This window comes from Embiotoca jacksoni, unplaced genomic scaffold (genome assembly GCF_022577435.1).
Source record: "Embiotoca jacksoni isolate LCO1_2020_lvr unplaced genomic scaffold, fEmbJac1.0.p SCAF_58, whole genome shotgun sequence".
NCBI lineage: Eukaryota > Metazoa > Chordata > Actinopteri > Embiotocidae > Embiotoca > Embiotoca jacksoni.
This window is the reverse complement of record NW_027185412.1, coordinates 1,104,766-1,125,582: the sequence shown is the minus strand read 5'-3', so window position 1 is coordinate 1,125,582 and position 20,817 is coordinate 1,104,766. Positions and strand designations below refer to the sequence as shown.

Here is a 20,817-nt window from a genome sequence, read left to right as displayed (position 1 = left end):
AAGAACAAGACCATATTTAGATATTTTATCATTTTATATCCCAGAAATATTCTACAGCATTCATTATTAAACATACGGCACATTTGTGGTCAAAGTATTACTTGAAGTTCGAGCCCAAAACTCACTTCCGGTGCACTTCTGCCTAAGTAAGGCCAACTTTACAGACCAAATAAAAAATATATATATTTGAACGTCCAATAATGTGCGTTTTTAACCACTGGGAGCAGCAGCTCCCTCGTTCATTACTGGACTATTAATGTGGGTTTTATTTTGTAAACCAAACAATCTGACATGGCGCCCTCTTTCAATAAAAACTCATTATTTCTCCTTTAAAAAATACACGTCAACCTGTGGTTCACAATAACAAGGTGAACCACCGCAATCCAGCATTATCCTCTGTGAAGCACGGTGGTGGTGGTATCATGGTCGACCCAAACGCCACCATCTCCTGGAACCTCTGTACGAAGACATCTAAATGTAAACCCCTGAAGTCAGACTCTGATTCACAGTTATTGAAGTGAGAGGAAGTCAGCGTCGTAACACTGTTTAAACCTCGTTCAGATCTCTCCAACCTTAAGATCATTTGTAAAAACACACAAAAACAACCGTCGCAGTGTGTTCCAACACATGGACAGATCTGGAGTTTAAACACAGCGTCGGGTTTGTGAAGTCTTTGTTCTGTTTGTGACAGTTGAGCCCCGATTCCTCCTGAGATCTGACTCAGCAAAGCACATTCAGGATTTTTCTTCATAAATCTGCCTGAAAACACCCCTAAAAGTAGACCCCAGGTGAGGTCACTTTCCCCAGGATTGGTCACCTTCCCCAGGTGAGGTCACCTTCCCCAGGATTGGTCATCTTCCCCAGGATTGGTCATCTTCCCCAGGATTGGTCATCTTCCCCAGGATTGGTCACCTTCCCCAGGTGAGGTCACCCTCCTCATCCTCTAAGCTGACGACACTCAGCTGTCCTTTTCAGGTGTGTCCATCAGCTGACAGTTGAACTGCTCTCTGAAAGCGTCCAGCAGGTGAGGGACGGTTTCCTCCACGCTGACGTCCCTCTGCAGCTCGGCGCTGAGCGACGTCACACCTTTCCCTTCGATGCCACACGGTACGATGTGGCTGAACCACGACAGGTCGGTGTTACAGTTGAGAGCCAAACCGTGAGACGTGACGTAGCGACCGCAGTGGATCCCTGAAAACACAACAACAGGTCAGTCGTTACCTGCGTTCACCTGTAGAGGGCGTCAGACCGTGCCGAGCATCGGTGAGCAGGAGCACCGCGCTGTCGTACCGACGGCACAGATCTTGTTGCCTCCGACCCAGACGCCCGTGTGCGGAGACGTGGACGCCTCGATGCCGACCCGGCGGCACAGCGTGATGATGGTCCGCTCCAGCTGACCGACGTACCAGCGGACGCTCTGGGAGGACAGGACGGACATTAAAACACGTCCGGGTACAGAGAAGCACGTGGATCGCAAAACTGGATCAGTCCCGACCTTGTTGAAGCTGCCCAGGTTCAGGACCGGGTAGCAGACCAGCTGGCCCGGGCCGTGGAAGGTGATGAGTCCTCCTCGGTTGGTGCGGTGCACGTCGGCCCCCAGCAGGCGCAGGTCTTCCAGCAGGGGAGCCGGGTAGGGCTGGTGACGGATCCCCGTGGTGTAGACCGGTGGATGCTGGCACAGTAGCAGCGCGTGAGCCGGACCGGACCGGTGCCGGTCCACGTAGACCTGCTGCAGCCGCAGAGCCTCCTGGTAGGAGACCAGGCCCAGACGGACCACCTCCACCAGCGGCCTGCTGCCCTGCATCTGGACTGGAGCCAGACCAGGAGACCACAGACCGTCACAGACCGTCACAGACATCACGAACAAATCAACCGATCAATGTAGAATGATTTACACACATAGACATACATATATATATACACATATATACATATATACATGTGTATATATATATATATATATGTATATATATATATATGTGTATATGTATATACACATATATATATATATATATATATGTATATACACACATATATACATATATATATGTGTGTGTATATATATATATATATATGTATATATATGTATATATATATGTGTGTATATGTATATACACATATGTGTATATACATATACACACATATATATATATACTATATATGCTATGTAATGCTTAACATGTTGTACAAACTGTTTTGCAGACTAAATTTTTCCAGCCGTTTTAATTTTTTGTATAGCATAAGCATTATAGCATAGCATAAGCATAAGCATTATATATATATATATATATATATATATATATATATATATATATGTATATATATATATATACACATATATACATATATACATGTGTATATATATATATGTATATATATATATATGTGTATATGTATATATATACACATATATATATATATACATATATATATGTGTATATATATATATATATATATATATATATATATATATGTATATGTATATGTATATATATGTGTATATGTATATATACACATAGACTTCACAGTTAACTCAGATGTCCCTCCAAAATAAAACTCTAAACACACAGTTCAGAAGTTGCCTGAGAATCTGTCTGATTTTAAAGGTTCTTCATCACCACAGTGATCAATGACGTTTGTCTGATTACCCATGATGCACTGCAGACAAGCTGACGTCAACAGTGTCTGCAGCTGTTCGACCTCATTGACACATTCCACACCAACTCGTGACGGGCTCTATCTGAGTGACGTAATTTCCGTCGTATCGCAGCTTTGTTATTTGACCTGTTGAACGTCACAGTTGTTACCTGTCTAACTTTATAACTTTCCCGCGCGGCGCTCAGACTCGTCTACCTGCTCCACTCTCCAGGCGTCGCCATGATTGTTGTTCTGCTCTTCTTCTACGGTCAGATCGGTGTACATTTCCGGTTTGCGCAATACCTACCCACAACACTTCAAATTAAACCTGTATTTTATTACCCAGAAAAATCACATTATTACTGTCCTTCCACGATCAGTTTTATGTGATTACATTTCATTTAATTGTCATTAATAATAATGCCTTTCACGCATCATCCCTGATTTTTATATAGTCAAGCAAACATGAACAGACGAAGTGACAGATATCAATGCTGCCAAAATCTACACGGACTTCTTTGGATACTAGATGTCACGTGTGTAAAATGGCGTTCAGTTTGGTCCGCAATGATCATCGATGTCTTGCTGTAATTTGTTCATCTTTTACCGCTGGAAATCGCCTTTCATAATAAAATGCAGCGATAACATTCGCCGGTTTTATTTTGAAATCCAAGCCTCGCTCATTCGAGGCTCGCGCCGCTGTGTTCCCGGTCCGCGGTTGGCGGGCTGCACGCGCGTCCACTCTGCGCTCGCGCCGTTCCGCGGCGAGCAGGGCGGGGTTTGTTTTGAGAGACTCACCAGGGAAGATGGCGACCGCAGGGTCCGCCGAACGGCCCGGTAGACCGGCCAGTGCCGCCGCCGGCACATCACGGTCCGGGCCTAGAACCGGGGGCCGGTCCGGGTCGATCCCGCCGGAGAATGAGGCGAAGAAGTGCGCGGCTTGCGAGGGGGCTCCGCCCGGCGGCGGCCCGGCCTGCGGACACCCGGCCGGGCCGCTCTGCTTTGCCCGGAGTCATTCCGGCAGCGACGAGCGGTTCCGGAGGAGGAGTGACCCCGAGAGGAGCGGGAGCAGGCCGGGCAGGAGGGACTACGACAGCCGGAGAGGTCGGTGTGTTTATTGGTGAAACTCCAGCTTTACATTCCGCTGTGTCAGCACCGCCGCTGGGTGTTTGTTTTACCGAACAGAAAGAAAAGGACGGGGCGGGTTTTTAGCAGCAAAACTTAAATAAAGTTCGTTGGCGGGAGACCTGAAGAGTCTCTGACCGGTAAAACCGCCCTTTTACCGACAAAACACCGGAGCAGGTCAGAGTTCAACCAGCTGCTGTTAACCAGCTTTCAGACACAACACAGTTAAAACCAGCATTTTCTCTATGGAGTTCTGTATGAAGCTGCTGAATCACCAGACACAAATGAATGAGGCCACCCAGGACTGATCAGTGTCCGTGTCTGATCAGGTTGATCGATCTGAGTGTTTAAACGGCGCCGTTCAGGACGTCTTTCTGCTGTGGGACTTGTCCCGACTTGTCCAGCTGGAGGAGGAGCTCCTCTACTGCACCACCAGTATTGTGTTTGTGATCAGTGATCGATTTTGATGATTAGATCGTTACTTTTTCTGAACTGAAGGATTCAGATTAAGTACTGTTCACTCCTCTGGATAGTATTGATCAACTTTACAGCAGCTGATTGACAGAAAATCAATCAGAAACTCTGATAGAGGCTTCTTCTATTTTCTTTCTTTTTTTTTTTTTTTTTTTAGACATTTATGATGCTTAACTGTATTTGTATGATATTTCTGCATCAGTGTGAGTTCCTGTTATTGATCAGCTGTTTTCTTTTTCCACTGAATTAATCACGCTGCTGTCTGCAGGGTTCAGTTGTTTAAATGCTCGACATGCTGACACGGTGTTTTTTCTGTCTCCCTCAGAGCTCTTCGTCTCTCCGGCTCTCATCCCGAAGTCTGCAGACGCTTCTTCTTCAGGCCCGACCGGGAAGCACAAGGTCAGTCCGAGGTTCTGTTAAAGGAGCGGGTCACCCAGAAGAACCAGCTGCTTATTCTGCACAGAGTTCCCACTGGAAACACTGCGATTATAAAAAATAAAGTCTTTAAATGAATGCTCTTGTTTCAGCTGCTGTGTGACGACCGAGAGGACACGAAGAGGAGAAACTCTCTGATCTGTAAAGACGAAGCCGGATCGGTCCGTCGTGATGAGGAGCCGGTCGGTCTTTAAAATGATTCAGAAAAAAGCAGGAGGATGTTTGAAAGTTCAAATCTGACATAAAACAAATGAACTTCTGAACAGCGTTCTTTGTGTTACCGTGTGACTGCTTCCAATCCGCAGCAGCTCGGAGGTTTTCTTAAAATCGCTGTTTTTCTCAGGGAGTTCGGTCTGACTCCGAGAACGAGGAGCCGATCAGCAGAAGGATCAGAAACATCTCGGCCTTCATCCGCAAAACCAAAACCTCATCGGCCTTCACCGGGTGAGAAACCGCCGCGGTCCCGCTCGTCGTTTCACTGCTGATGCTGTGTGACCCCTGACCTTCTCTGTGTGACCCCTGACCTTCTCTGTGTGACCCCTGACCTTCCCTGTGTCTTCTTCAGTGGTTGTCAGAGGAGCCGGAGCTGCACGGAGCCGGTGGAGGACCGGACAGGGAAGCTGAAGGTCGTCGTCCCTCCTGCGCTCTTCATGGACAGGGTACGTTCTTCAGCAGCTTCAGAGGTCCAGAATCAGGATTTCACTGTTAAAAGAGGTTTTATATTGTTTTTAAATTCTGGTCCTGTCCTCGTGTCGTCTGTCAGGTCGGCATCGGTCACAGCTTCGCGGCAGGAATCCTCCTCTCGTCCGAGAACAGCCGCTCCGTCTCGGCTCCGATCACCGCTCCCGACCGGAGGCTCACCTGGCGAGCTGTGCTGACGTCGTCCTCGACTCCTCTGGGCCTCCCCCCGGCCCGGCCCGAGCGCTCCATCAGCCCCGAGAGCAACGACAGCATCTCCGAGGAGCTCAACCACTTCAAGCCCATCGTCTGCTCGCCGTGCACGCCTCCCAAACGCCTGCCGGACGGCCGTCTGATGGAGCCCACCATCGTCAAGTCCACGCCCCGGAACCTGACCCGCGGGCTGCAGAAGGCCACCAGCTACGAGGCCAGTCCCGCCGTCCTGCAGAAGTGGCGGCAGATCGAGCTGGACCGCCAGAGCCTCAAAGTGAACTCCAAGGCCACGCTGACGAGTCCCGTGTCCGAGCTCCACAACAAGGTCAACGGGGGGGAGGACGGAGGAGGCGGCGCCAAAAAGACTCAGCCGGCGCCGGCGGGAGGCGGAGTGACGTCCGTGAACAAGAGGAGGCTGCTGTTCGACCCTCCAGACGCAGACGGCTTCCAGAGGCAGTCCGTCAAGATCCGGGTCCCCGCGATCCGCTACAGCGACACCACTCTGAGAGGAGGTTCGGACTTTGAGCCGACGGTCGGCACTCCTGAACCCTGCAGCAGGGGGGCGCTGTTCAGCCGGAAACAGTCATTCTCGCCGTACTCCAAGAACTCCGGGTTCCAGTCGTGTAAATTAGTGCCAAAGGACTCGCAGAGTCCCCGGAAGGAGTCCGACAGTAGCATCCACAACCAGTCTACCTCAAGGAGGGGCAAGAAGAGGAAACAGAAGACCAAACACCTGGACTCGGGCCGGGACTCGGACCTGAAGAGGACCCGGCCCGTCGGCCAGGACGACTTGGACGAGGGGTACGTCCGTCAGATCCAGCAGGAGCGTCGGGACCGAGCGCTCGCCCTGAAGCTGCAGAGACAGTTCGACCTGGAGAACCAGACCGTCAGCCGCAGGAGGAGCCCCGAGCGCTACTTCCTGCGGTCCTGGATGTCCACTCAGAACCGTAGGAGGCGTGGCCTGAGGAGGTCCCGACGGATCAATAAGAAGCACTAGGGGGGGAGGAGTCGTCTGCCGACTCAGCACAAACACGGACAGTTCATATATGCAAAAGTGAACGTATGAATGTTTTTACACGTTTCAGCAGCGACTTGTTTTCCCGGCGCTGTTCAGAACCAGGATCTTAAAGTCCTGGAGAGGAACGTTCCTTCCAAACACCAGCAAACCACCAAAAAACTAAAAACACATGGAAATCTTCATCAGCTGCAGTCCAGCAGGTTTTTATTTAAAGTCCGACAGAATGTGAAGAAGCTGAAACGTCTCGGCACGGAACGAACGGAGCGCTCGGACGTCTGAGGAGGATCGCACCGGGTTTCTGGTCCATCCATCGGTTTGGACTGCAGAGGCACGGTCGGATTTTATGGATGAAACTCAGACAAACTCTTAATAAAAGATATCAGCTGAATAATTAAAAAGTAGAACTGCAATAAAAACTGGACATTTTAGTCTCGAGCTCTTCGACGTCTGTCGGAAACTAAAATCTGTCGGCTATCTGCGTTTCCACCGAAGATCAAACATCATGAAGGTGATGTTTCCAGTAATGTCGGAGCGATGACGGTGAAGTTTGGAGGCGGAGCTTATCGTTGAAGATGCTCAACGAGGTCATCGCGAGTCTGTCTGTCGGACGGTTTCGTCTTCGCAATGTCGAAACTCAGCGAACAAAATAAAAGAAAAACTAAATTGGATTTCTGTCAACAATAATTTGATTTGATTTAATTTCCCTGAAGTAAGCCGCTCGTTCCCTGTCAGGTCGTTTTATTCCATCACAGAAGAACTGTTCATTATCACGCCTCTTATTTCCTTTGATAATCGATTGATCATAAACATATTCAGATTGTTTCGTCTGAAGAAGAGTTTAAACCCCAAATTTAGAATTTCTGACCAGAACGAACTGAAAACCAGCAAATAATCAGGTGTCATTGGAACTTTTGTTGTAAAATTACTTGGTTGATTGATTGATTGATTGATTGATTGATTAATTGATGGATTGATTGGGGCCCTGCAGCACAATATAAATATTGAACCCGTTGCAACACATGGTGGGTTTATTTCGTGCAGAACCTTCTACTAAACGTAGACCAGGTCTGGTTCTGGACTGCTGGTTCCTCTGCAGCCGACCGTCTTCCAGGCTGAACGTCGAGGTTGGAGGCCGCCGAGGCTCATGGGTACTGTAGTCTGTGGAGTTGTTCTACAGACCCCTGATTGGCCAGGAGGGACTCTGGCTCCGCCTCGGTCCTCTCCACAAGAGAAAAGTGTGATTGGACGAGTTTTTAAAAAATCTTGTTTTCAGTCAGAAAAAAAGTTTTGAGACAAAGGAGTGTTCGACTGTAACGTTTATAATAAGGTCGATAGATCAGAGTGTTCCTGAACGCATCACAGTGCTGCACATGGAGGATCAACAACCTCCATCAGGACGTATTCAGAGTTATTGATCAACATCAACTTTAACATCTTTTCAAACCCAGAGAACACAAACCACCTGAACTGTGGCGCCATGGCAACGGGCTTCTCCAACATGGCAACGGGCTTCTCCAACATGACAAGGCTGGAAACCAATATTGGATGGTGGTGATCTTCGGGATCAGCATTCAAAACACACTATTCTGGAGTGGAAATCACTGCATGGGCTCAGGAACACTCGGCTGGAGGCGAGCGAGTTGAAGATTTCTCTGCTCCAGTTTCAGGTCCTCTGACATCACAAACGTTCACGTACCTTCGGTCACGCTAACGTGTTGAACTCAGGTTGATGTTGATCAATAACTCTGAATGCGTCCTGATGAAGGCTGTTGATCCTCCGTGTGCGTCCTGCTGCGTTCAGGAACACGATGAACTTATTGATCGAGTGTCGTATGTAAAGCTGTATTCACGTGATGTGGTCAGTGAACACAACAGAATCTCTCAAAAATGTTTGAACATTCAAGTTTGTGGGTTTTGATTCGGCAGTTTGATCAACGATGAAAAGAATCGCTCTGTCACGTTACTGCTGTCAAAGTAAAAGCTCGTACAATAAATAACAGCTGATCCTGTTCGTGTCCTGTTCAAGCATTAAAGCCACGCGTGATGGACGTTACAGAGTGATGTAGAAACTCTTCCTTGGTTGTTTCCACTGATGTGAATACGGCGTTCCCTTCTTTACATTCCCGCTCTGAGACGAGTCCTCTGTGTCTCCGTGGACTTCCTTCCTGCTGTGTGTTGCGTACCTTCATCATCATCATCATCATCATCATGTTTGATAATCAGCTGATGACCATCGTGTCGGATCGAAGGGCTTTTTGTTTTTTTTACTCTGCACCGCTGATATGCACATTTTCTAAAGTCCAACTCAAGCTTTCGCTCCTTCGGTTGATGCAGTCGGACAGCAGAGGGGGGGTGGGGAGGGGTGGAGAGGGGTGGGGGTGGAGAGGGGTGGGGAGGGGTGGGGAGGGGAGGGGAGGGGAGGGGTGGAGAGGGGTGGGGAGGGGAGGGGGGTGCTGAGTGCCAAATGACCAGCGACTGCACACCATGTTCATAGTTTCTAACTCTGTAGTTTTGTATGAGAGGACAAACTAAAAGAGTTGAAGCAGCCGTCGGCGTCCTGTCTTCTGTTTCCATCATCCAAACAAAAACCCTTTAATGTCTTATTTTAGTAAGGAATGTTATTTATCTGCTACTTTAATTTATTTTACAAATATGTTGTTTTTTATTTCTTTCCTTATATTATTTTACTGTTTTGTTTTTCTTGACTGACGTGAGTCAGGGCGGCAGAAGAACGTTCACCTGCACTCAGTGTTTTCAAACATAATTAAAAATGATTAAATTGCATTGAAGTGCATTAAACATTTTTCATATGAGGCTTCATGTTTTACTCCTGTTGGCATCACGACTCATCTGTTAAGATAAAACAAGTTTTTTTTTTAATTTTATTTAATGCTTCATATTTTATGAAATTCTATATTATTTAGATATTGATTTTTTTTATTTGTATTTGATATTAGTATTTTAGGCCTCATTTTATAAAGTATATTGCTCTATAATATAATTGTATACCTATTTTGTAAATTATATATTCTAGGTCTTATTTTCATGTTCTTCAGTCTTATTTTGGAATTTACATTTTTAACATAACATTCATTTTTTAATTTAATTTAGAATTGTTATTTTTTTTTATGTAGATGTAGTTTTTTCTTGTATTTCTTTTTAGTTTATGTTTTGTATTGAATCTTTTATTTTATTTTATTTGTTTGTTGTATTTTGTGTAATTGTTTAATTTAAGTGGGTTTTTGTATTTGTCACGTGAGCGCGCACGTTGACTGACTCCTGCGTCAGCCGTTCAAGTTTCGGTAGGAGCCAATCAGAAGCGTCCAGGTCACAGGTGCCGTATTTGTAGTGGAAGACAAGATGGCTGCTGCGAGGAACGGGAAGACCGGGCTGCTCGAGAAAGTGAGAACTAAACGGATTGTTATTGTTTGATTTCACTTTAAACAGAAGTTTCAGGTTTTATTTCGTCCCTGAGTTCAGGACTGAAGGACCGCAGCTCTCTGCTGCCCGGAAGTTGGTTCTGCAGCCGAGCCGTAGCTAGCGGCTAAGCTAAAGCTAACCGGCTGAATTAGATGAAACTCAAATGAAAATCTAAATCAGAATCAGGCTCGTTGAAGTGAAGCTGTGGTTAAGTTGTGGTTAAGTTGTGGTTAAGTTGTGGTTAAGCTGTGGTTGAGTTGTGGTTGTTCCCGCTCTGACAAACAACCAGTCTGACGTCAAACCGCAGCTTCGATCCGTTTCCTGTTTCCAGCTGTGAGACACGCAGCTGCACCAGAGTCCGTTCAGAAAACAGCTGATTTAGTTTGATCACGCGTTAAAACCGCTGCGGTTGGAGTTTGATTCCAGAGTCTGTACATGAGGATCGATACACCTGATCGGCCACTGATCGGACCTGCTGACGTGTTTATTTGGATCAGGTGTTACTGATTGATCAGATTTCGTTCAGGTTAAAGAGCAATACTGTGACGTATGGAGCTCTCTGCCGGAAGTGACGTCATCAGTTCACATATATTATGATCACATATTTTATTTTATATGTTTGTATGCGTGTGTGTGTTGCAGTGGAGGATCGATGAGAAGCCGGTGAAGATCGATAAGTGGGACGGAGCTGCGGTGAAGAATTCTCTGGACGACGCTGCGAAGAAGGTGAGCGTCACCGTTTCCATGGCAACACGTCAGCCCAGCGAGTTCACAGCGATCAGCTGATCAGATTGATTCACTTATCATTGAAAACACAGCAGACATGAATGGAAGGATGAAAATGAAACACGTTTAACTGTTTGGACAAAGAGGAAACGTTCAGAATAATACTGAGAACAATAATAATAATAATAATAATAATAATAATAATAACCACGGGAGGAGTTTTTGTGTGTCGTTGCGTTGAGAAAATCAGACAGAAAAACGAACGGGAAGAAAAATCAATAATCAGCTTCAGTTTTGCGTATTTAGTTTTTTCTTTCGGATTTTAGCGTAAAGTTTTTGTCGGGTTGCGTTTTTCTCCATTGACGTTTTCTTTGATCCCGTAATCAGACCTGACCCAGCTGGTTGCCATAGTAACGCTGCTGTCCCGCTGCTGCGCCCCCTTCAGGTGCTGCTGGAGAAGTACTGCTACGTGGAGAACTTCGGGCTGGTGGACGGACGTCTGCTGATCTGCACCGTCTCCTGTCTGTTCGCCATGCTGGCTCTGGTCTGGGACTACCTGCACCCCTTCCCCGAGTCCAGACCGGTGCTCGCCTGCTGCGTCATCTCATATCCTTCAACAGGTCCCACCTGGTCCCAACAGGTCCCAACAGGTCCCACCTGTACCAGGTTTTTCTGAAAACAAACAAAAGTATAAAAATCTCAAAGTGAAATATTTTCCAGGTGAAACCGGTTCGTTTATGAATCGTGTGTTTGTGTTGAAACCGGTTCAGACTGGAGCAGCTGGTTTAAACCGGTTGTAACGGGACACCGGTTGTTGTTTTGATCAATAAGCCATCGATGTGTTTGATGTGAAGAGTTTCTTTAACTCGTCTTCATCACGTACTTCATCATGATGGGCATCCTGACGCTCTACACGTCCTACCAGGAGAAGAACATCTTCCTGGTGGCGCTGCAGAGAGACCCGGCCGGGATGGACCCGGACCACATCTGGCAGCTGGCGTCCTCCCTCAAACGGTCAGCGGCGGTCTGGGATTCAAACCTGCAACCGATCGACTGAGTTTTAAAACGCGTGACCTGCCGACCGCGTTGAGCTCGTCACGTGTTTCAAAACGAGATTAATGAACTGTTGAAGCTTCAACTGACAATTAGTGATGAATCATCGGTTGTTCAACAGGACAGCAGCTGTCAATCAGCGGTGAAATCAAATAATCTGCAACTATTTTCAAAATATAGTATCTCAGTCAATGTTTAAAAAAAAAAAACTTTCAAATTAAAGCATTTGAAATGAGACAATTTGCTGCTTTTCATCGTGTAAACTTTATTTTTAAAGACGCAGCATTTTGTAGGTTTAATTAACCAAACATCAGTTAATGGACGTGTTCCTGAGCCGCAGCGCTTTGAGCAGAAATCTAGAAAATGTAAAACCTCCGGGCGATCCGTTCTGCTCCGGCTGACGGTGTTAATCCTCCGGGCGATCCGTTCTGCTCCGGCTGACGGTGCGTTCCTGTCGTTCTCCAGGTTCGATGACCAGTACTCTCTCAGAGTCTCCTTCACCGACGGGAAGACGAAGAGCACGAGGGACGCCGAGTTCACCAAGTCTGTGGCGGCGTTCTTCGACGACAACGGGACGCTGGCGATGGACCAGTTTGAAAAGTGTGTTTCCAAACTGCACGACACGCTGGCCTCCGACAAGAAAACCAAATAACGTCCGTCGGACCGCCGGTGAGCTTCTGGTTCTGAACTCCACCGTCGCAGTTGTTCTTCGTTCCTCCGAGTTCATTGGTTTCAGTTTGATTCTAAACATCCGGTTTTCTTGTGTCGCAGGAGACGAGTCGTCACGTTTGTATTTACGATTCTTACGAGTTTGTTGCAGCTGAGAGTTTAAGAAAGACTCCCGCTAGCGGTTCAGACGTTGGGTCACGGCTAGTCGTTACCACGACGACACGTCAGATCTTCGTGGTTTCTGATCCGGGACGTCAACTTCCCAACTTCTGTCTGAATGGACCAACAGAACAAACTGCTGACTCACCGCCGGTGATGATGATGATGAAGATGATGATGAAGATGATGAAGCTCCCAGCTGTGAAGAACTGAAACCAATGAACGGCCTGAAAGGAACGAAGTTGGAACTTCATACGACAGATTTCTCACATTCACACATTAGAAACAGAAACAGGAAGTTATCGGATCTTCAACCGCTCGTCTTCATCAGTTTGTTTTGAAGAGAAAAGTTTGTAGTTTAAAGTGTTAAAGTGTTAAAGTGTTGATATAAAAGGTTAAAAAGATTTCAGCTCTTCGTGCGAACATCGTTCTGACGTCCATCAGATCGGTCCAATCACAGCGCAGTGGGCGGAGCCATGAGGTCACATGGGTACAAAACAAGCAGCTAATGGAGCAAACAAACAAACAAACAAATAAATAAATGCAGCCTGATGGTTTTTTAGTGGGAAAATAAAGAAAACACATTTAAGAACTAATTTTCAATCCATCACTTGTCGGTTTGTTTCTAAAAATGTTCAGATGTTATTGAATTAGCATCGTTAGCGTTTTATCAGCGGATCCAACCGGCGTGAAGCAGAAATGCTAATCATGCTAACGCTTGATGCCTTACGACAGGAAGCGGACTGAATGTCGACCCAAACTTTCACTTTGAATGTTTGTTTGTTTGTTTTTTTTCCTCTGAGCCTTTTTCTCTGTAACTTCTGTCAAACATTAAAGATGGATTCTGTTACTCAAACACCGCAGACATTTGTGTGTCGTTAGCCGCCGCGTGTTGTTGTTGCAGTACCGCGGTTCGGCCAGCAGACGGAGCTGTCGTACTGCTGCTGTTTAATGCTGCGATAATAACGACTTCAAGACGAAAGTGCACGAGAAGTGTGCTGCACGTCATCTATTAAACACCAAATAAGGACGATCTCCGGGTCGGAACACGGTCGGGCCCCCAAAGCTGACAACACCGAGATAACTGGTGGAAACATCGAGATGTTTTATTTCAGGAGAAGTTGATGCTTTTGGAATTCATCCATCGGAATCTGCCTGGTGGCGCGCAGTGGTACTGCAGTTTAATGATATAGGAGTACATGATCTCATCAGGAACTACAGCGTTGGTGGTATAGTGGTTAGCATAGCTGCCTTCCAAGCAGTTGACCCGGGTTCGATTCCCGGCCAACGCAATCATCCTTTTTCCCGCTTAATGAGTTCATGTTGAAGCTATTTCTTTTTTCGAGTTTTTTTTGTACCAGTTTTACTGCTTTCATACTGATGCGAACAGCTGCAGCTGTTAAATACACATTCAGGTAGAAGCTATTCATCTTGTAAAGCACTGGCAGTACATTTTTTATCCACCACAGAAGTACGTCTCAGAAACAGAGCTGAGTTATAATAACAAGTTAAACTCTCACAGACGGCAGAAAAATATAATTTAAATAGATTACATGTATATAAAGTTTTAGGGTGTGTGTGTAATACACGATGTGCCCGGCAGTGGGCAGTAACATCACAGCAGCGTCTAGTTTGCTGAACCAGAAGAAGAAGAACCGGAAGTGTTTCCTTGTGACTGAAAGACGCCGCGCGCTTCTACGACTCCGCCGTTATTTACGTCGTTAAACCGTCACCGAGCCGCAGAGGTTGTCCTCGGCTGCCCGGACTCTCACCGGGACTCTCACCGGGACCACCGAGCAGGCCGCTGCCGTGGTCGGCCGCCGTTCCCCGCGTTCTTCCTCCGGTGGTCGTGTCGTCATGGCGGCGGGAGGCGGTTCGGCTCCTCCGCACGTCGGCGACGTCGAAGAAGACGCTTCACAGCTGCTGTTCCCGAAAGGTCGGTACCGGTCAATCTTGAGTTTTCATGCAGTTTAGAGTGGGGAGGGGTTTATCCTGGCTCCGCCCATCTTGTCTGGCCACGCCCAGTTCGGAGTTCAGAACCAACACAACTTCTGTTTACGAAGAGATGAAACATCGTTGGAGAAAAACGTTCCAGTTTCAACGTGAATAAATCTGATGTTAGAACGGCGTAATGTTCCGTCTTTCGTAGTTTCGCTTCGTTAATCGGAACGGACTCTCCCCGTTAACCGGACTGGACTCTCCCCGTTAATCGGAACGGACTCTCCCCGTTAACCGGACTGGACTCTCCCCGTTAACCGGACTGGACTCTCCCCGTTAACCGGACTGGACTCTCCCCGTTAACCAGACTGGACTCTCCCCGTTAATCGGAACGGACTCTCCCCGTTAACCGGAACGGACTCTCCCCGTTAATCGGAACGGACTCTCCCCGTTAACCAGACTGGACTCTCCCCGTTAACCGGACTGGACTCTCCCCGTTAATCGGAACGGACTCTCCCCGTTAACCGGACTGGACTCTCCCCGTTAACCGGAACGGACTCTCCCCGTTAACCGGAACGGACTCTCCCCGTTGAATGGACTCTCCTCCGCATGCGGTTAGCTAGCTACTGTTAACAGTTTGACTGAAATCCGTGTCCCCGCCGTGTCCCCGCTGGTCCCGAGGGACGCGGCCCGACGGGCAGTTCTGGAGGATCCGGTCTGGTTAATCTTCGCTGCCTCCACAGAGTTCGAGAACTCGGAGACGCTGCTGAACTCGGAGGTCCACATGCTGCTGGAACACCGCAAGCAGCAGAACGAGAGCGCCGAGGACGAGCAGGAACTCTCCGAGGTCTTCATGAAGACCCTGAACTACACGGCCCGGTTCAGCCGCTTCAAGAACCGAGAGACCATCACCGCCGTGCGCAGGTACCCAGAACCTCCAGCTGGACCGCGGCCCGGGTTTCAAAGGGCCCGGATTTGGTCCTGGTCTCTGTGATCAGGTCCTGGTCCTGGTCCTGGTTCTGGTCTGACCCGGTCTCTCTCTTGTCCTCAGTCTCCTCCTCCAGAAGAAGCTTCATAAGTTCGAGTTGGCCAGTTTGGCGAATTTGTGTCCTGAAGCTGCTGAAGAGGCCAAAGCCCTGATCCCCAGGTCAGTGGACAGGAAGCAGCTCAATGCACCTTCACAGTAAAAGTCTGACACACAGGAAACACCAAACCTTCACAATAAAAGTCTAACCTACTGGTTCTGTTTTAGTTTGGAGGGTCGATTTGAAGATGAAGAGCTGCAGCAGATTCTGGACGACATCCAGACCAAGAGAAGCTTCCAGTACTGAGACCGGGACCGGGACCCGGTCCTCCAGCAGGTCCCTTCACTCCTCTGTTAGTAGACGTCCAGACCCGGGTCACGTGGTTCTGACACTGAACCGGGTCTCCAGAACTTTTTCATGGATAACTGAACAGCTGATGGCTCCTTCACAATAAAATCTCATTTGTTTTTTGTACTTCTTGTTTCTTTCATTTTTCTTCCATTGATTAATCAATCGATCAGCTGATCATCAAACCTGCTGCAGGATTACTGATTACTGATTATTGATTACTGATTATTGATTAATGATTATTGATTATTGATTAGTGATTAATGATTATTGATTACTGATTAATGATTATTGAATACTGATTACTGATTATTGATTATTGATTATTGATTATTGATTATTGATTACTGATTATTGATTATTGATTATTGATTAATGATTATTGATTATTGATCCGGGTCATCTGAGAAATGAATAAACAACCAGCAGAGTTAAAAACCTTTTAATTGTTTTCAACAATTGTTCTCAAAAAATAAATAAGAGGAGCTGAGAGTCCAGGTTCTGATCCAGGTTCTGATCCAGGTTCCGAGTCAGTTGTTTTGCTCACTCAGATGTTGAGGCAGTACGCTGCAGCAGCGTTCGGCTCGTCGGAGTTCTGCAGAACTTCGGGCAGAACTCCGACGGACGTCTCCACCATCCTCACCGAGGTCCGGTTGAACAGACTCCTCTCGTAGTCCACCAGCTGCCTCCAGAACCCGGCGTTCGGTCGGATGAACGGTCGCTGCTCCAGAACCAGCTCATGAGCCCGTCGGAGGTCCAGACCCTCAAACCTGCAGTCACAGAGACCAGAACCTCATCAGAGACCAGAACCTCATCAGAGACCAGAACCTCATCAGAGAACAGGTTTACCTCATGAGGTAAGCCATGATCAGGGCGGGGGACCGGCTCCTGCCGGCGGTGCAGTGGACCAGAGTCGTCCCTGTTTGGTTCTGGTGGATCCTCTCAGCCACGAGGTCGAAGTACTGTCTCAGGGGGGCGTGGGGTCGGTCCTGGACCGGGACGGGGACCACCTGCAGGCCGTCCAGCGGCGGGTAGGAGACGTCCTCCAGGCCGCTGGCGTTCACGATGAGGGTGACGTTCCTGCTGGTCAACACGCTGCGGTTCCGAGCCGAGTCCAGATCGGTGAGGAACAGACGGGCCGACACCTGAGAGACCCGCATGGTCGTCTGCAGGAGGACACGCCTGTTACAAAACAAAAGACGGAAAATCAAATGAGATTTAATAATTCAGACAAAATGAAAACAAATAATCAGTAGTAGGTATAAAAAAAAAAAAAAAAATCCTTCTGTTTCACACAAATCATTAAATAACTTTGATTTTGTTGTTTGTTTTTTTAAATGAACGTCTCTGCCGTTGTGGATCAAAAGGTTGATGTCAGAAGTGGGATTCGAACCCACGCCTCCAGGGGAGACTGCGACCTGAACGCAGCGCCTTAGACCGCTCGGCCATCCTGACTGACAGCGTCACTCTGTGACTGCAGCCTTAAAAACACATTAACAAATCTCTCGCAACAGTTAATTCTGACTATGATGGATTCAAATTGAAATAGTTTTCACCAACATGAAGACAGAGACACAAACTCACGGCTGGTTGATCGTTATTGGCACGTGATCAATTAATCAAGATCATTGGGAGCGAAGGCGTGTCGCGACATGATGTCAGTCACGTGGTGATGAGTCACGCGCTTTAATCAGTTTCACTTCAGCTGTCAGTCCGACAGACAGACAGACAGACAGACAGCTGCAGGTAAGACTCACCTGAAACACACACACACACACACACACACACACATCTACAACATCTACAACTCTCTGAAAACTTCATCTCGCGGTTTCTTCTGATCCAGTTTAAACCAAACTACGTTCAAAATTGTTCTTGTTTTCTTCCTGTTTTATTACAACAGAAAGTTACTTCCTATAAAGAAGGAACATCGTGTTGAATCCGGCCATCAGGTCACTTTATAAAATAAACTTTCAGGTCGTCCTGGTTGGACTTTCTGCTCCTCCATTTTGGGCTGGAGAAACCGGAAGTGAAGGCAGAATTCTGTTTAAACTGACCAGCTGCTTTATCAGGAGATTAATACCGAAAATAATGATGATCAATGTTACCGCCGTCTGATCGACAGTGTGTGTGCGCGTGTTTTCTCACCTGTTTGATCCGGATTTAAAAGCAGAAGAACCGTTTTAGACTGAAAACCAGCGAGGCGCCAAAACATCCGGCCACAGAACTTCAGAATAAAAGCCTCACTAACAACCTTCGAACAAAACCTAACCGGAAGTGTCCGAGATCCTCATTAAAACCTGTTTTACTTATTTTAAATGTTTACCAGTGAAAACTGTTTGTGTATTGTTTTTAATAGGATTGTCAGTAAATCAGGTGATCAGACCGGCGAGGTCACGAGGTCAGGACCGGAAATAACCGAGAACTAAACAACCAATCAATGATCAGAAGAGTTTCAAATGTCCTGTTGATCGATCAGTTTAGTTGATAGTTTTTATCTGGATCAATATTCTGAACAAACAGGAAGTGACTACAGATTCGGTTTGTTTTATTATTGTTTATTTTAAGCTTTTATATAAATAATTTCATGACATTTATTGATGATTCTGAGCCTTCTTCTTTTCTTCTTTTCTTCTCAGCTTAGATCGGTTCCTCTCCTGGTCCCGGTTCAGACGTAGACTCTGTGAAAATGCAGAACCAGAAGACCCGGCGGAGCCCCACCGAGACCGGTCCAACCCAGAAGGCGGTCCTCCCTCAGGTCAGATACCACCCCTCCATCCAGACTGCAGGAGGCGGAGCCAAAACCACCAACAAACCCAGAACCAGTCGCACCCAGAAGACCAGACCTGGTGCTGCTCAGCCCCCTCAGACCAGGACCGGACAACAGGCGGTCGAGGAGAACCAGGATGCTGGTGAACCGGACCGCGCTGTGAGACCGCGTCCTGACGGTGGACAGAAACAGAAACCTGCCGCTCCAGATCCAGATGTTCCTCAGAAACCGGGCCCGCCCAGACCGGATCAGGTCCCCCTGGGAGTGGGGGTCCAGCTGGACCGGGGCGTGGTGGAGGAGGTGGAGGTCCTGACCCGAGGACAGAGCACCAACCAGGACTGGTTCGCCTGGAGGAAGAACCGGATCACGGCCTCGGCGGCTCACCGCATCGCTCACTGCCGCTTCGTTAACGGCAGGAGCAAAGCCCCGCCCACCTCCTACCTGGCTGCTGTCACAGGTAGGCCACGCCCCTTTACATCCAAAACAAACAGATTGATTTTATTTATGTTTTATTCAGATAAGAAAAATCCAATCAGAGAGCAGATTAATGAAATGACGGTCTGACAGGAAACCTGGTTCTGATTCTGTGAACACCTGACTGTCTCCACAGGTGAGGGGTCCAGAGTCCAGACCAGAGCCATGAGCTGGGGGATCCGGATGGAGGCCGAGGTCGTCCGCAGGTACCAGGTGAGTTTCAGGAAGTAGAGGAGGAGTCTGTCAAACCTCAATCTGATGATGACGATGATGTCGCTGACGATGATGTCACTGATGACGTCCCCCAGAAGCTGAAGACCTCCTTGTTGGGCCAGCCGGTCTCCGTCCAGGACTGCGGTCTGTTCATCGACGCTCAGCGGCCCTGGTTGGCCGCGAGTCCCGACGGCATCGTGACGGACAGCCGGACCGGCCAATGGCTGCTCTGCCTGGAGGTCAAGTGTCCCTACAAGCACCGACAGAGACGAGTGGAGGACGCCTGCAGGGACGACCGCGCTTTCTGTCTGGAGATACAAGACGAGGACGGACGGGAGCCGGGACAGGTGAGAAAGATGTTTCATCGTCCAGGACAGTCGGTGTGCCCGTCTCATAGACTCGTCGTTAACATCCTCTCCTCGTCCTCTTGTCCCAGACTCCGATTTACCGTCTGAAGACGTCCCACAGTTACTTCACACAGATCCAGTGTCAGCTGGCGGTGACCGGCCTGCAGCGCGCCGACCTGGTTGTCTTCACCTTGAAGGAGACGGCCGTGGTCCCGGTGACCTTCGACTCCGACCTATGGGAGGAGACGGTGTCCAAGCTGGAGGTCTTTTACAAGGACGCTGTCCTGCCTCACGTCAGACAGAAGACGCAGCAGGACGGAGCAGCAGCCTGGATGCCCGAGCTGTAGAGACGAAGGTTCAGAAGGTTCCCCAAGAACAGGAACCTTCCTGCTGTGGGAACAGGAACTAACTCCACATGAAGACCCACGACCCAGCTGAGGTCCCAAAGGCCCGAGACCAGCGTTGGTTGGGTGACATTCATGGTGAACCTGGGACGTCACCTTTTGGCACATCAGTGGACAGATGTGGGAAAGTTCCTGAACTTTAGTTCCTGATTATTTAAAGTTCCTTGACTTTAGTTCCTGGTTATTTAGAGTTCCTGAACTTTAGTTCCTGGTTATTTAAAGTTCCTGGATTTTAGTTCCTGGTTATTTAAAGTTCCTGTACTTTAGTTCCTGGTTATTTAGAGTTCCTGGACTTTAGTTCCAGGAACTTCAGGTGGAAAATCTTCTTCAGCTGTTGACATGAAACATTATTTATGTTATCATAAGTCAGGATGTTTACACTCAAACAGAAGCCGAACTGAACGAAAAACGATCAGGAACCATTAAAGAACCTCAGAGGAGCTGCAGCAGAACCTTCTCATCTGTTGAACCTGTGGGTTTAATGGAGCCTCACGTTTATTCATCTGAATTCAATAATCAATAATGATAATAATCATTATTTGTTGGACATAATCGTTTGTTTTCATGACTGAACGTTCTTCATGAACGTTGTTCCGTCTCTGATCTAAAGTGATGAACTTTGTGACTTTTAATCATTTATAACCTGCAGTTTTGGGGAAAAGGTCAGAGGTCAGTGAGTCTTTGAAGATAA

The 20,817-nt window shown here is 47.7% G+C and overlaps 6 protein-coding genes and 2 non-coding genes across 13 annotated transcripts; 5 read left to right on the top strand and 3 right to left on the bottom strand.

Moving 5' to 3' along the window:
• Positions 1–709: 709 nt before the first annotated feature.
• Positions 710–2,917, bottom strand: lipt2 (lipoyl(octanoyl) transferase 2). 3 transcript variants are annotated; one of them, XR_011179469.1, is made up of 4 exons: positions 1,496–1,858; positions 1,291–1,417; positions 903–1,191; positions 710–788 (listed from the first exon to the last, which is right to left on the bottom strand). XR_011179469.1 is itself a non-coding variant. In XM_069173052.1 (4 exons), the coding sequence occupies exons 1-4, from the start codon at positions 2,650–2,652 to the stop codon at positions 959–961; spliced, it is 678 nt and encodes a 225-aa protein (XP_069029153.1). In that variant the 5' UTR covers positions 2,653–2,917; the 3' UTR covers positions 915–958. The 3 variants fall into 3 exon arrangements, 2 of the variants coding, with proteins under 2 accessions (XP_069029153.1, XP_069029154.1); XM_069173052.1 differs by lacking the exon at positions 710–788 and adding an exon at positions 2,649–2,917 and having other exon boundaries at positions 915–1,191; positions 1,496–1,809; XM_069173053.1 differs by lacking the exon at positions 710–788 and adding an exon at positions 2,808–2,916 and having other exon boundaries at positions 915–1,191; positions 1,496–1,809.
• rnf169 (ring finger protein 169) lies at positions 2,764–8,928 on the top strand. Its single transcript, XM_069173051.1, has 6 exons — positions 2,764–3,741; positions 4,562–4,635; positions 4,764–4,853; positions 5,015–5,115; positions 5,237–5,330; positions 5,435–8,928. Exons 1-6 carry the CDS (start codon positions 3,444–3,446, stop codon positions 6,557–6,559), a joined length of 1,782 nt encoding a protein of 593 aa, XP_069029152.1. The 5' UTR covers positions 2,764–3,443; the 3' UTR covers positions 6,560–8,928.
• Positions 8,929–9,894: 966 nt separating this feature from the next.
• spcs2 (signal peptidase complex subunit 2) lies at positions 9,895–13,463 on the top strand. Of its 2 annotated transcripts, XM_069173146.1 has the most exons (6): positions 9,895–9,982; positions 10,643–10,726; positions 11,172–11,332; positions 11,606–11,740; positions 12,245–12,448; positions 12,551–13,463. In XM_069173146.1, exons 1-5 carry the CDS (start codon positions 9,941–9,943, stop codon positions 12,429–12,431), a joined length of 609 nt encoding a protein of 202 aa, XP_069029247.1. In that variant the 5' UTR covers positions 9,895–9,940; the 3' UTR covers positions 12,432–12,448; positions 12,551–13,463. The 2 variants fall into 2 exon arrangements, with proteins under 2 accessions (XP_069029247.1, XP_069029246.1); XM_069173145.1 differs by having other exon boundaries at positions 12,245–13,463.
• A 364-nt stretch (positions 13,464–13,827) lies between these two features.
• Positions 13,828–13,899, top strand: trnag-ucc (transfer RNA glycine (anticodon UCC)). The gene has a single exon. It is a non-coding gene; the product is annotated as a tRNA-Gly (tRNA).
• A 340-nt stretch (positions 13,900–14,239) lies between these two features.
• Positions 14,240–16,044, top strand: polr2d (RNA polymerase II subunit D). The gene is made up of 4 exons (XM_069173084.1): positions 14,240–14,543; positions 15,289–15,469; positions 15,597–15,692; positions 15,798–16,044. Exons 1-4 carry the CDS (start codon positions 14,465–14,467, stop codon positions 15,874–15,876), a joined length of 435 nt encoding a protein of 144 aa, XP_069029185.1. The 5' UTR covers positions 14,240–14,464; the 3' UTR covers positions 15,877–16,044.
• A 300-nt stretch (positions 16,045–16,344) lies between these two features.
• Positions 16,345–18,135, bottom strand: LOC138212648 (dual specificity protein phosphatase 14). Of its 3 annotated transcripts, XM_069173109.1 has the most exons (4): positions 18,067–18,123; positions 17,503–17,675; positions 16,768–17,100; positions 16,345–16,688 (listed from the first exon to the last, which is right to left on the bottom strand). In XM_069173109.1, the coding sequence occupies exons 3-4, from the start codon at positions 17,076–17,078 to the stop codon at positions 16,466–16,468; spliced, it is 534 nt and encodes a 177-aa protein (XP_069029210.1). In that variant the 5' UTR covers positions 17,079–17,100; positions 17,503–17,675; positions 18,067–18,123; the 3' UTR covers positions 16,345–16,465. The 3 variants fall into 3 exon arrangements, with proteins under 3 accessions (XP_069029210.1, XP_069029209.1, XP_069029211.1); XM_069173108.1 differs by having other exon boundaries at positions 17,503–18,135; XM_069173110.1 differs by lacking the exon at positions 17,503–17,675 and having other exon boundaries at positions 18,067–18,135.
• On the bottom strand, positions 17,291–17,373 carry trnal-cag (transfer RNA leucine (anticodon CAG)). The gene has a single exon. It is a non-coding gene; the product is annotated as a tRNA-Leu (tRNA).
• LOC138212646 (uncharacterized) lies at positions 17,600–20,785 on the top strand. Its single transcript, XM_069173107.1, has 5 exons — positions 17,600–17,664; positions 18,558–19,145; positions 19,299–19,375; positions 19,471–19,722; positions 19,812–20,785. The coding sequence occupies exons 2-5, from the start codon at positions 18,608–18,610 to the stop codon at positions 20,067–20,069; spliced, it is 1,125 nt and encodes a 374-aa protein (XP_069029208.1). The 5' UTR covers positions 17,600–17,664; positions 18,558–18,607; the 3' UTR covers positions 20,070–20,785.
• The last annotated feature ends 32 nt before the right edge of the window (positions 20,786–20,817 follow it).